Source organism: Cavia porcellus, unplaced genomic scaffold, assembly GCF_034190915.1.
Source record: "Cavia porcellus strain 051 isolate PalLab524CR breed Dunkin Hartley unplaced genomic scaffold, mCavPor4.1 scaffold_5, whole genome shotgun sequence".
In the NCBI taxonomy this organism is placed as follows: Eukaryota; Metazoa; Chordata; class Mammalia; order Rodentia; family Caviidae; genus Cavia; species Cavia porcellus.
The window spans coordinates 14,564,428-14,577,486 of NW_026947488.1; the positions used below are offsets into that span (position 1 = coordinate 14,564,428).

Here is a 13,059-nt window from a genome sequence, read left to right on the forward strand (position 1 = left end):
TCCTCTCTGACCAGAAAGGTTACAGCAGCTGAAGCGGGGTGGAGAGCTCAGGAAGGAGCCACTTAGGGGTTTCCAATCTTACAAAGTTGTTTCATCACAAAGTGCCTTAGGTCCGTGTTCCCAAGCTTGTTTGCCTGTGACTCTGCTAACCCGGTTCTGAGACCTACATGCACATGGCTGACAGTGTCAGCTGTCCTCTGCTCAGTGTGCTCTAACTCTCTTTACTTTGTCCTTCTCTTCTAATTTTTTAGAATGCCGGTTTTCAGTCCCTGGGATCACAAGCATATGCTGCGCCACCATGCCCAGCCAATTCTGATTTTTTGCATCAGGCTCTTGCTAGCTCAGGCTGGCCTCCAACTTGCAAGGATTCTCCTGTCTCAGTTTCCCTGAGATAACAGGCATGTGCCACCACACCTTGGCTTTAACCCATTGTATTCCTATTGGTTGTTTAAAAAAAAAACTATGCTAGGTGAAAGTTAGCAGAAACCAGCACTAGAAATGCCAAAGCCGAAATGAGGTGGTTATTTTCTTTTTTTATCGGTACCAGGGATCGAACTCATGACCACCTGCTTTCAAGGTGGGTGCTTATGCCGCTCAGCTAAATCCCCAGTCCACTGGTTATTTTCTTGAATCATTCCTTGTATTGAGTCAGTTTTAAGTGAGCATTGTTAGGTGCTGTGTAGTATTCCTGGCATGAGAGATAGTCAGCTAAGGACCCCTGCCTTATGGAGCTGGAGCAAGAGGGACAGTAATCCAGGTAGATAAGCAACACAGTTTACATCTTGCTGGATACCTTGAAGGGACAATGTGAGGGTGGGCTGGGAGAGGTGGGCAAATAAGTGGAGGACCCAGTTTTCAAGTTGTCCGCTACACTTAGGTGGAGGGGCTACAGGAGGCCTCCTGGCAATATTTGAGCTGAATTGTAGGATGAGAGAAACCAGCCTTGGGATATCTGGAAAAGCATTTCCTGGGAAGAATAGGTTTCAAAGGTCTTGGCGAGAGCACTGACTTTGTGTGCTAAGGTATAGCCAGAGGGCTCGACAGCTGCATCTCAGTGGGCTGGGGCAGCAGGCCAGAGAAGTGGCCCCCGCAGACCTGGGCGAAGGGGTTTGAGTAGGAACCTCACATTTCAGCGGGAGCTGCTCGGTGGTGCTGTGTTTGGAACTCTCATCTGGGGCCATTTTGTTGCCCCCAGCAGTGTAGGGACATTGTGGGTTGATACAGCTGTGTGCCGTGATGCTTCCCGCAGGGGGCCGCTCTGCATGCCATAGTGTGAGAGCAGCTTGTGTGGACCCTTCTTGGTTGTGCAGTGACCTGTGGCAGCTGGAGAAGAGGAGCAGGAGCACAGGTTAGATTGGGGAGGCGGAGGACTCTGGAGGGTGTCTGGAGGCAGGAATCGGATGCCCCAGGCCAGGCCGCCAAGGTGCATTGCTGGGATTGGTTTGCATGCGGTTGGATGGGCTAGCAGTCGCAGTTGGCTTGGTTTTGTGGGGAGGGAGTGGTGTGGCTGGTGTCTGGATTGGTGGCTGGCCCCGCTGCCAGCACCCCGTGGAGCCCAGGTCAGCCACGCAGCGTGAAGGTCCGGCCCCAGTGACTCTGCCCTTGGGCTTGGATTTGGAGCATCGAGTGGAGTGAGGGTCCTGGGTGCTGGAACCCGCAGAGACCAGGAAGAGGAGGAAGAGCAGAGCGCTGGCTGGAGCCCAGCAGGGGGCAGTGGGGAAGGAGGAGGCAGCCCGTGAGGTGCTGGCCGCCAAGGAGGGCAGCTGGCCGTGCAGCTTGGCACATGGGCCCCCGTGTGGGCCCCCAGCCCGTGACGGTCAGCACATTACAGTCCTGGCTGCAGTGAGTTGTGTGGACACACCATGGCCGGGGAGGAGGCTCAGGGTGCCCAGGATGGGTGACTGTGAGGGGCCCGGGCCGGAGCTCAGACTCCCCTGTGGAAATGGAGCTTCCTCATCCGGGTCCCTTGTTCCTGAGACCTGGAGGATGTGGCAGTCAGGGTGGTGGCCTGGAGTTCTAATTCAGAGTGACTTTTGGTTCCTCGCTTGAATGAGGAGGGACCCACCCGCTGTCTGGAACAGTCATTGTTCCCAAAAGGGTGGCTTGCTTTCCCATGGCCGCCTCCCACCTCTGCACCCTAAAGAGAAACGCTGCGTGGAGGCGTTCCCACGGTGACATTTCCTCTGTGCTACTCATGCCTGGCCAGAGCAGCTCCTTCCCTGCCCCGGGCGGCCACTGAGCCTCTGATGGTTGCTTGGGGCTGGTGCCTGGGAGTGCAGGAGCCCACTGTCTTGTGTCACTGTGGTAGTCTTGGCTCCGGGCGGGTGAGGGACTCTGAGGCCCTGCTGTCCCCTCTCCCTGGTTATTGTCCAGTCTCCAGGGCACGCTTCTTACCTTGGTCAGGGAACAAAAGCCCTGGAGTGGAGGTGGTTTTGTGGGCTGGAATTTCAGTTCCTGACAGAAAGAGGACCCAGTACCGTGGGTGGGCAGACGGTCGGAAGTGGGAGGAAGCGGGATGATTCCCCTGTGATTGCCCGCGGCTGGCCCAGTGCTTTATGGAGCTTGGCTGTATCTGTTGGCCTGACAACCTTGACCAGGCGAAAATGATAGTATTAGAGATGATAGTGAAATTACTGTTTTTTAATTTATTCTTGAAGTTATTTAGAAAGACAGGATTTCAATTAAAAAAATATCCTGGCAGAAGCAAAATTATGGGGATTGGAAGCAGAGCAGTGTTTGCCTTGGTGGAAGCAGAGGGGAGTGTAACTGTAGATTTGGAGAAAATACTTTGGGGAAAGGAGCTGCCCTGTGTTCTCTGTGTAGGGTAATACATGTGTTAAAAATTGCAGACTGGGGTTCGCAAAAGTGAATTTTACTGTTTGAAAATTAACCCCCCCCACCTTTCAGGTAGATAATAGTCCCATTTTATAGAAGTGACAGTTGAGGCCCTAAGAAGCAAAGTCTGGCTGGGAGCACATGATTTATTGTTGACTTTGGCCTCTGGCCGCAGACCTGTCTGCTGTAAATCCTGGGCTCTTGGCTGAGACTCTTGGCCTAGTTGCAGCCCAACAAGACAGGGGCGTGCAAGGCCTCCACAGGATGCCTCCTGTGCCCAGCGGAGGGTCAGGATTCGCTCTGGGCAGTGATAGCACTCAGGGCAAAGGGGCTCCTCAAGAAAGTAGCTCCGGCTGGTTGTCAGGCTGTTTTTATGCAAACACGCCTGGCGTTTTTCTTAAAGTTGCTATCAACTGCATTAAAAACAACAGAACTCCACATAGGCTAAAGAAATGGAACCCAGAATACACATGTGCATCCCGTTACAGCCCAGATGACAAAAGCCTGCCCGTAGAAGTCAGCTGGCTTCTTCAGGACAGTGAGTTAATAACTCTGCATTGTGAACATGTGGTGTGAGTGGGTGAGGTGTGGAGACCTGGCTCTCACCCTGCGCTTGGCTCGCTGTCTGGAGCCTTTTTTGTTCTCTTTGAAGCAAGAAGCCTGAGCCCTGCTGGCTTGTTACAGCTGTGATTCAGTGGCGCTCAGCAATCGTGAGTCTGAATGTGTTCCTAAGACCAGGTGAAGGGCATACCTGACTCCAGCTAAACTCTTTCTGTTTTTTAAGATAGTTGGGAATGAATGCAGGGCCTTCCCCTCTCCCTATTTATTAATTTTTGTGTTTTGAGACTACTACTGCTGCTATGTAGATTCAGCTGGCCTTGAACTCACCGTGTTGAGTCCAGTCTGGCCTTGGACTCATGGTGATCCTCCTGCCTCAGCTTCCCCAGTACTGGAATTATAGGTGTGCACCACCACACCTGGCTCCTAGTTCTTACGTTACACAGAGTGAACAAGCCCAGAAGTTTGCTGCTCCTGGTAGTGACTGGCTTTTCTGCTGATTGAGTTCTCTGTCCCGGAGCATTTCCACTTAGTTCCTGCTGCTGCTGATAGGCGGCTAGTGCCTTTTTCTTCCTAAGTGAGGATCAATCGCTTAGATATCAGGGATTCCTGGAGAGAGAGGTGTGGAGTCATTGTCTTGACTTCCTTTCCAGTGAGTGAGGTGCAAGGTGTCTGCTCGCTGTGATGGGTGGATAGGTCTGCCAGAGCCCCTGTACCTCACCCACCACAGAGACTCACCTGGGCCCCGGAGGTGACAGTGGTGACACTGGGACCCCATGTCGCCCTGTTTCTATTCTGTGCACCTCCTCTTCCCACTCCGGTGCTAATGTGCTTACCATCCACTGCTCGTCCATGGAACACATTGGGGTTTCATGTCAGTACATAGAAATCTGCCCCAGGTGTCCTTTAGCTGCGATGTTTATCCTAATTCCATTTCAAGGTAAGTGGAACATGTATTGAGGCACCTTAATTTATTGACTATGAATTGTTTTTCCATTTGTTTGCTGCTGCTAAGTGCCACAGTAAAGACCCGGTTGCCCACGTGGGAGTGGATGCCCAGGGTGAATTCCTAGACATGGAGGCGAGGGTCAGGGGCCATGTGTGGTTGACATTTTGAAAGACAGTGCCAAATTACCCCCCACAGAGGTGGTTCTGATTTGTGCTCCCTGCAGAAATGTAAGATGGTGCCTCTTTCCTTCTCTAGCGTGGGTTTTTTTTTTTTTTTTAAATCACTGGTTCCCATTTATAGCCTGAGCTGTTTTCATATCTGCTGAAAAGTGTAACATGTTGTCACCTGGGTGGATTCTGAAGCTATTCCCCATATAGAAGGGCAGGGGTGGGGGAAGAGCTTGATAAGCTTCTATGAGCGGATGAGAAAAAGCTGTGTTTTCTCCCTGCAGAGGAGGTCAAAGTCAAAATGCAGCTGAACTTTTGAAATCAGATAATTATATATGGCTGCCATCCTGAAGTGTCTGTTTCTAAGGTGCAAACCCAGCCACCACTCATTGGGGGTTTTATTTGTGTAGGAGTAAATATAAAGAATTGCTTATGGATTGGAGAAACTTTATTTTGTAAAGTGGGTGTTTTTCGTCTTTGTTTCGATCTTCATCATGAACATTCCAGGATTATCTTGGTAGAGTAAAATTGAGCTTGCATTTACAGTGGGCATCCACGTAGATGCAAAGACCTGTGTGCACAGCTAGGTTGTTCAGACAAGGGGATGTAATCAATGTGTCATTTTTTTTTTTTTTTTGTCTTTTTCCCTTTTTTATAAATCGGTACTGGGGATTGAACTCACGACTGCCTGCTTGCAAGGCAGGCGCTTTTGCCGCTGAGCTAAATCCCCAGCACCTAATGTGTCAAATTTGAAATAGCTCTAAGGAAAGGCTGATGTCATTACCCAGTCCCCGGAGTTCAGGCACACTGTGTGCTTTCCTTACATGTAAAACTGGTCTGATGTGGAGGTTCTTGACCTGAGCAGCCAGTGGGCATTGCTTACACTGGGCCTTCCCCAGGCATTATGAGCCCGTAGCTCTCGGGGCAGCACCTGGGCATCAGGATTGGCTAATGCTCTACCGGCAACTTCAGCGTGCAGCCAAGATCAGCACCATTAAGGCAGGGCGTGGCTAAGCTCTGAGCCAAACCGGCCCCCACCTGTGTTTGTAAATAAAGTTCACTGAGCTGCAGCCCGGATCCATGGTTTGTTCGTGTACAGAGGATGGCTTTACGGTGGGGCCTGCATGGCCTGTACATAGCCTCTGCTGTTGAGGTAACTGTGGAATCTGTCACTTCTTGGAAAGTATTTTCATGAGATGTTTCTTTTCCAATCTTGTGCCTAAAAATGCTGCCTTTTCCCTCTAGAATTCAGTATACATTTTAATTTTTGAAAATGGAATTTCGGGATATGTATCATCCCCCGTTCCCTTTGCTGTATCTTTTGCAACTTAGCGGTTGAGTTTGTAAGCCTCACATGTTCCAGTTGCTCCGTAGTCTGGTCTTTTGTACTTTGATGTTTTCCAGCTCCCTGTTCTTCTTTCCCCACCTGTTATAGCATCCCTAACTGTAGTTGTCTGTAAGCTCCTTCAAATGTTTGCAGACAGGTTGTTGTAGGCAGTTTTGTAATTTCTCCCATAAATGTGCGTGAAAACTCTTCCCCTCTCAGAGCCTGTCTCTGACAGCCTCTTTGGAAGCTTCCTGATCAAGTGCAAGTACACACAGGTGCACATACATATGAATACAATGTGCACATGTGAGTGTGTGCCCATGCCCACAACTGAACACATTTGTACACTCAGGACTTTCCTTGTCTTGAGTATACAGATGGTATTGCTGCTTGCCTCTGAATACTTACTTTGGAATCTCAGAGTAGAGGGATCCCCACATGTGTTTCAGGGGAAGAGCAGCGCCTCACATTGCCTTCTGGAACTTTGCAGGACCCCTGCCCTGCATGTTGTTTTGGGGTACTAGAGGAGGCAGCAGAGGCAGGAAAGGAGCTGAGACCCGTGTGCTCACTCACTTCCTTCCTGTCTGGAATCTGCCCCCGATGACCATGCAGAGCCCACGGCAGAAGTGCGGAGGGGACCTCGGGTCAAGTCATGGGCAGAGGCTTTGCCAGGCTGGGAGCCTGGCTCTCCCCTGAGAAGACCTGTAGTCCCAGGTTCGCATCCAGGCCAGGTCTCCCTCACCTGCCCCTCCGTAGCTGCTCTCGTCACAGGTGGGAAGGCTGCTTCCCTTATGTTTCTTATTTCAAACCCAACCCAAACTGGGTGATGGCAGATGAGAAACAAGCCTATGTGATAACGGGCAGCCAGGTTTCCCCGCCTCAGGGTGTCCTCTCAGGGCCCTGCGCTGCTCTCGGGCAGAAGCTCCCCGGATCTGGGAAAGAGCGGATGTGTGCCCTGGTCAGGCAGGTGTATGTGTGGATACTGACACTGAACATATCACTGCAACCTTGGGCTTTGGAGGAGTCCAAATGATGCCAGGTTCTGCAAACAGAGACATCTGGCTGAGATTGTCCACTTTAAATACTGGGCAGGGGGACACCCTGGACAAGTTGTTCAGGAGGTGACGTCAGCCTGCCACAGGTGTTTGTTCAGCTGTTGTCTTCAAGTCGCCCACATTGTTGGGCAGGTGATATGGGATGGATGACGAGACGACCCCTGGTTTTCCCTCCTTGAGTCCCGAAGTCACGTGATTGCTCAGATTTTGCCAGGAGGAAGCTCGGTGGTGAGCGCCGAGGGCTCACCCCCAGTGCCTGGTCTTACAGGGCTGTAATGCTGTCTTCCAGATCGCAGCAAAGCCGAGATGGACTTGAAGGAGCTAAGCGAGTCCGTCCAGCAGCAGTCGGCCCCGGTGCCTCTCATCTCTCCCAAGCGGCAGATTCGCAGCAGGTTCCAGCTGAATCTGGACAAGACAATAGAGAGCTGCAAAGCACAGTTAGGTATGTCTCTCGGTCTGTGGGTGGCAGTGTTGGCAGGATTGTCACCCAGATGAAATAAGGATTGAATCCTGCTTGCTCCTAGCAATTGCTTCGACCTTGAACCATTTTTTCAAATAAAATGTATTTTTACCCAGGGCACTGTTTGCAGACTTGCTAGCTAGTTAATTATCAGGAGGGCTCTTTGAACTCAGTACAGTTGATTCTTTTACAAAGGCACCCTGAAAACTTAAGGGTGCTAAATTTGCCTCTGTTTCCCCCTCAGTACAGGACAGTGTCTTAGTATCACCCCAAGTTTTTACCCGTGTCTAGCATGGAGCCCCTTCCCAGCCCCGCAACCTGGCTCCTGCACCTGCTTGGGTACTGTCGCCTCCCCTCCTCCTCCTGTGCCGCCTGGCTTCATGCTGCCTGCCTGCCCTGCCTTTTCTAAGGCTGAGCTCAGGCCTCAGCTCCTCCAGAAAGTTTCCCTGCCTCATTTGGTGCTCAGGTGCCCGGGAGCCTACGTGGTCCCTCTGGTGGGGGGTTACGCTCCTGTTCTAGACCGAAGCTTTACAAGGATTTGCCTGCTTTATGGTTCCTGGTCCTGTGCACATAGGAGATGCTCTGGGATATTTGTTGGCTAAGTGAATGAGGCCAGGTGTGCATTTCCAAAACAGTGAGGGACAGCTGGACTCCAACAGAGGGCCATTCAGAGGTGAAGTTTCCAGCCTCTCTAGCTGTTTGAGGACAGAGCTGTAGTTGGCGTCATCTGGGTTTGTTCCAAAGACATTATTGTTCCTGTGGGTGCCCTTTAGTTAGGACATCTAGTGACAGGGATGACATTTGACAGGCCATTTAAATATCCTGTACTCTTGCGTCCTTCTATGAAGCTGTAAATTCCTTTATTACTGTTGTTAAGGTTTTAATAGTTCCCTTAGTGCTTTTACACACTGCACAGAGCTGAGCACAGTTCAGAGATCATCTGGGAGGTGGATCTGTTATTTGTCTCATTTTGCAGATGCAGAAACTGAGGCCCAGAGAGAGAGGTCATTGTTTGTAGTCACATAAGCAGTGAAAACAGGGGCCAAGGTTTGAATTCACATCCTTTTGGTCCAATACCAAAGCATTTTTTATCCCATGTGAGTCGTACTTGATCTTCTTGTATCCTTCTGGCAGCTACAAGTAGCACACACCCAGGATCCAGAAGTCGTCTCAGACCTGGGCATTTGTGTTTTGCGTATGTCCTTGCTGTGGTCCTGTTGGAGGCGGATCTAACTCACCAGAGGCTCTCCTGTGCCCTGGACTCTGCGTGGCCGCATTCTTTTTGCAGTTTTCTCTCGTGTCTAAGGGACCACAGAGTCACCTCAAGGTGGCCATTGCTTTAGAGGAAAGACAGTCCGAAGAGTTGCTTGGGCTTCCTTCTTTTCAATATGCTAGAGCCTAAGGTCACTTCCCTCCAGCATGACGATACCCACCCAACATGTTATTAGGAGCTGCAAGCATAAATGCCTTAAGTGGAGTTGATAGAAATGTACTTCAGCACATGTTTCTGAGTGCGAACCACCTGCTATTTTGTACTTTTCCCTTTTAATAAACACAGACTTAGATGATTATCGCCTTGTCCCTTTGTGAGTGGAAGAACAATGCAGACACTGTAGGCAGCCAGGGGTAGGGTTGGGCACCTGGGTCCCCTGGAGTCAATGCTTCTGCCCACCCAAAGGGGCCATAGTTTTTGGGTACCTCCCGTTCATCACATTGTGGACTTGTGTCCCAAAAAGGCCAGATATCTGCTTTTACTGTGGAAGCCTGCCACTTTGATTTCTATTTAAAATCTCCTGACTTGGGAATTGGGCAAAACATTCTAAGTTAAGAATAGCGAAAGCAAACAGATGCCCTGTGAACAAACCTTTACTTCCCCAGCAAAAAGTGTCTGCAGGCCTGCATCCTCTGGTTGATCTCGAGCCCTGGACATTATGCTTTGGGGAAGTGTAGGGAAGGAGCACTCATAGGGTCAGGAGTTCCTAGGCCAAGTATCCTAGGCCAAGTCATGTCTCTGGGCCTCCGTTCTCTGATCTGTATGTTGGATCAGTTTGGACAGCTCTTCCCTGCTGACCTTCCCTGTCTGCTCATGCTTTGTTCTAGTGAGCCAGCAGTGTCACAGAGCTTTAGCTCTTTAGCTTGCATAAATGTTACAGGCAGTTGGTGGCTTCCACGCCACCTCTGAAGGTAACTGCAGCCCTCTGCAGTCGCAGGTTCCCTGGGCCAGTTCTAGACAGTTGCTACGTTAGTTCACCGTGATCTCACTCGGCCATTGTGATGAGATTTGCAATGTATTCCTGCATTTGGCGTGGAAAGTGTTTGCATTTTGTGATCTTGCTCTTTATTTTGTGACTACGCCACATGCTGGGTTTTCTCTTTGAATTTAGGCATAAATGAAATCTCAGAAGATGTTTATACGGCCGTAGAGCACAGCGATTCAGAGGATTCCGAGAAGTCAGATAGTAGCGATAGTGAGTATATCAGTGACGATGAGCAGAAAACCAAGAATGAACCGGAAGACACAGAGGACAAAGAGGGTAGTCGGATGGACAAAGAGCCATCTGCTGTCAAAAAAAAACCCAAGCCTGCAAACCCAGTGGAGGTCAAAGAGGAGCTGAAAAGCACATCACCAGTCAGCGAGAAGGCAGACCCAGGGCCAGTCAAGGACAAGGCCAGCCCTGAGCCCGAGAAGGACTTTGCAGAAAAAGCAAAACCGTCACCTCATCCCACAAAGGATAAGCTGAAAGGAAAAGATGAGATGGATTCCCCAACAGTACATTTGGGCCTGGACTCCGATTCAGAGAGCGAACTTGTCATAGATTTAGGAGAAGACCATTCTGGGCGGGAGGGTCGAAAAAATAAGAAGGAACCCAAAGAGGCGTCTCCCAAGCAGGACGGTAAGTCCTTCCGAGTTTTGTGTTTCTTCACTTGGTGTAGAGTCCCGGCTTGTGTTTGTGTTCTCAGAAGCCGTGGGACGCCAAGACCACTGAGGAGGCGCAGCAAAGCTGTGGTCACATCGAGGTCCCCAGTGACTGTCAAACAGGACTGATCCTTACATGCAGGCCCAGGCCTGTTCTATACCTGCTCAAGGACCAACTGTGACCCTAGAAAAATCAGGCTTTTGGAAAATGATGGTTCTCTCTAGCCTGAGCCCCTCCTTTACCAATATGCTCATTCATGGGGCTACAGTGTTAACATTCATGCGTTTGCCTGGGCTCAGGTGTTTGCACGCATTGCAGAGGTCATCATGGCTCAGCTGTGCCTTTCTCCCTATGCTGCCCAGGCACTGGTAGGTATATTTTCTTGGTACAACGTGAAGCCATTAGTTTAGGGTAGATACCAGCAGAATACCCAAGAGCTTCTTAGAGCCCTGGGAGTGGCAGGGGTATTGCGTAGTGGACTTGGCCTTAACCCATTTGAGAGCCTAGAGTTCCTCAGACTTGCACCATCAAGTTTGCCCTGTGAGATTCTTTGGCATGTGCCTTGGAGGCTGCTTAGGAGCATAGCTGGCTCTATCCACTAGATGGCAGTAGCACCCACCCAAGCTGTTTAGGTATCATTGACCAGTGTCCCCTTCAGGGCAGATCACCTGTGTTGAGAGCCACTGCCCGCTCCCACTGCTGCTGTCCTTCTAACCCAAAGCCCCACCAGCCCTCCAGCAGGAGCGAATGTGTGATGGGAAGGGTTCTTCTCTACCAAGGTCATCAGTATGTTTTTTCCTGTTGGCATGGGAAGAGGGTGGTGGAGAGGGGACTCTAACAAGCCCTGGAGGATATAGATGGCTTCCCAAGGACCCGGGAGAAACACTGCCTCTGGGCAAGTTAGAGGTTGTAGCCACAGAGCCGCAGGCACTCTGTGGGGAGCTCAGAAGCTTCTGACTGAGCCTTTCTTCTAACAGGAGCTAACTTCTCACTCAAACCCTCAGTGACATGTAAGTCTGTGTCCTTGGGAGTTTTCTCAGCCTGGCAGCTTAAAGCAAGTCCTTGATGTACCCTCAGCCCCAAGCTGGAGTGTGCACCCTGGGCTGTTCTGGAACCTCTGTTGTTAGGGAGACAGGCTTCCTGGGGAGAAGGGACAGGTCTCTTCAGTGGTGCAGGGGGGCCGAGAAGAAATGAGTGGAGAGGCTGACCGCGGACCTCCGTGAGCGGTCTTCTGTTTACGAGAGGCCTCTGCTGCATCTGGTGGGGTGCGGAGGAGTGAGGTAGGATCTGTGCTACTGCAGGCATGGTCAGGGTAGTGCTTACTCCACGAGGCTTGTGGGGACACTTGGGTGACATGTTCCTGTGTTTGCAGTCTTCCATTCTTCTGGGAACAGTTGTTTTGATAGACTGGTTTTATGCTCCTTCCTCTTCTAGGAAGAATTTGCAATAGATGGACAAGGACATATCATTATGAAACAATGAAAATAAAGAACTCGGTGCAAAAGCAGAAATAAAGGTAGAACAGTCAGTGGTCTAGGGAGAGGTTTTATGCAAAACCAGTTTTGGAGTTAGTGAAATTAAGTTCCATTTTGGTTCTGAGCTTCTCAGCACTGAAAGTCCACAGGGGAACGGTTTTAAAAGATCTTTCACTTTCCAAAAATTCCAAAGCATTCCACTTGATTCAAAGAAGTAGAGACTGTTTCTGGAATGATGCCTGAAGGGAACTTCTCCAGGAGACATAGTAGCTGTTAGACGATTGAGCTGAAGATCATTCTAGAATACAGTTCAGCTAGAACAGCTTCCTGGGGTTTGAAGCAGAACCAGCTGATTTATTTGGGTCTTGAAGAACGGCTTCTGCGTCACATTCCGCAGTAGAGCATCTGACCACTGTGTGCCTTCACTTCCTGACTAAGGAAGTAAAGGACATTTCAGCGTGAGCTGTGTTGACTTCTGGCGAACACTGAGCTCTGCGGTGGGAACACTGGATCCTTGGAGAGAAGAGCAGCTTTTGTAGCTGGCGACCTCAGGGCTGGGTGACAGGAGCTCCCTTAGTGACCCTGTCACACTGGTTCCTGGTCATGGCAGTCATTTCCGTCCTTCCCCAAAAGGGTGAGAATTCTTCCCGTAAAAAGCCCCCTTGGCCAGGCATGGTGCACACCTGTGATCCAAGTTTGAGTATTAGTGAGACCTTGTCTCAAAATAAAAGGTCTGGGATTGTAGCTCTTTGTGAAACCCCTAAATTCCATCTTTTCAACCATTTTCAAAAGTCTTCCTCCCGCCTTTTGGTCAGCATTTCACTGTATAGTTCAGACTGACTTTGAGCTCTCTTTGTAGCTCAGGCTGGCCTTGAACTCCTCCTGCCTCAGTTTCCTGAGTGCTGGGATTACAGGCGTGCACTGCCATATCCAGCTTCCCAGTATTCCCTTTATGAGTAAAACCAGTGACACATTCTGGAATGATTTGATCGCATAACTTCTGGGCCACTGGCCCTTGAAGGAATTCACCCTTTGGGGAGTTACGAATGATTGGTTATATATTCTAAATTTCTATGGCAAAATTTCCTATAGCATATTTGTTCTCCCCTCTAAAAAGTATAAGACTTTCCTATAAATTAAAATACTTTAGTATCTAAATGACAACTCTACCCCAGCAGTGCCTTAACCTGTAATCTTTTCAGATTCCAGCCGTCCCCTGCCCCCTTTTAAATTATAATAATAATGATAGTAATTTTTTTTTTAGGAAAAGAGCCAGCCAGCATGGCCACTGCAAAGTATTCCCCTCTGCAAAGCT

General features: G+C 50.0%; 1 protein-coding gene across 23 annotated transcripts in view; it reads left to right on the top strand.

The window, feature by feature from the left end:
• The window catches only part of Zmynd8 (zinc finger MYND-type containing 8), a 105,337-nt gene that overhangs the window by 71,055 nt on the left and 21,223 nt on the right, over positions 1-13,059 (top strand). For 22 of the 23 annotated variants that reach the window (XM_005002808.4, XM_063248236.1, XM_003467708.5 and 19 more), the window contains 2 exons: positions 7,181-7,333; positions 9,736-10,245. In XM_005002808.4, coding sequence (XP_005002865.2) covers positions 7,181-7,333; positions 9,736-10,245 — 663 coding nt within the window. The remainder of the gene's footprint in view (positions 1-7,180; positions 7,334-9,735; positions 10,246-13,059) is intronic. The other variant, XM_063248238.1, reaches the window with a different exon arrangement.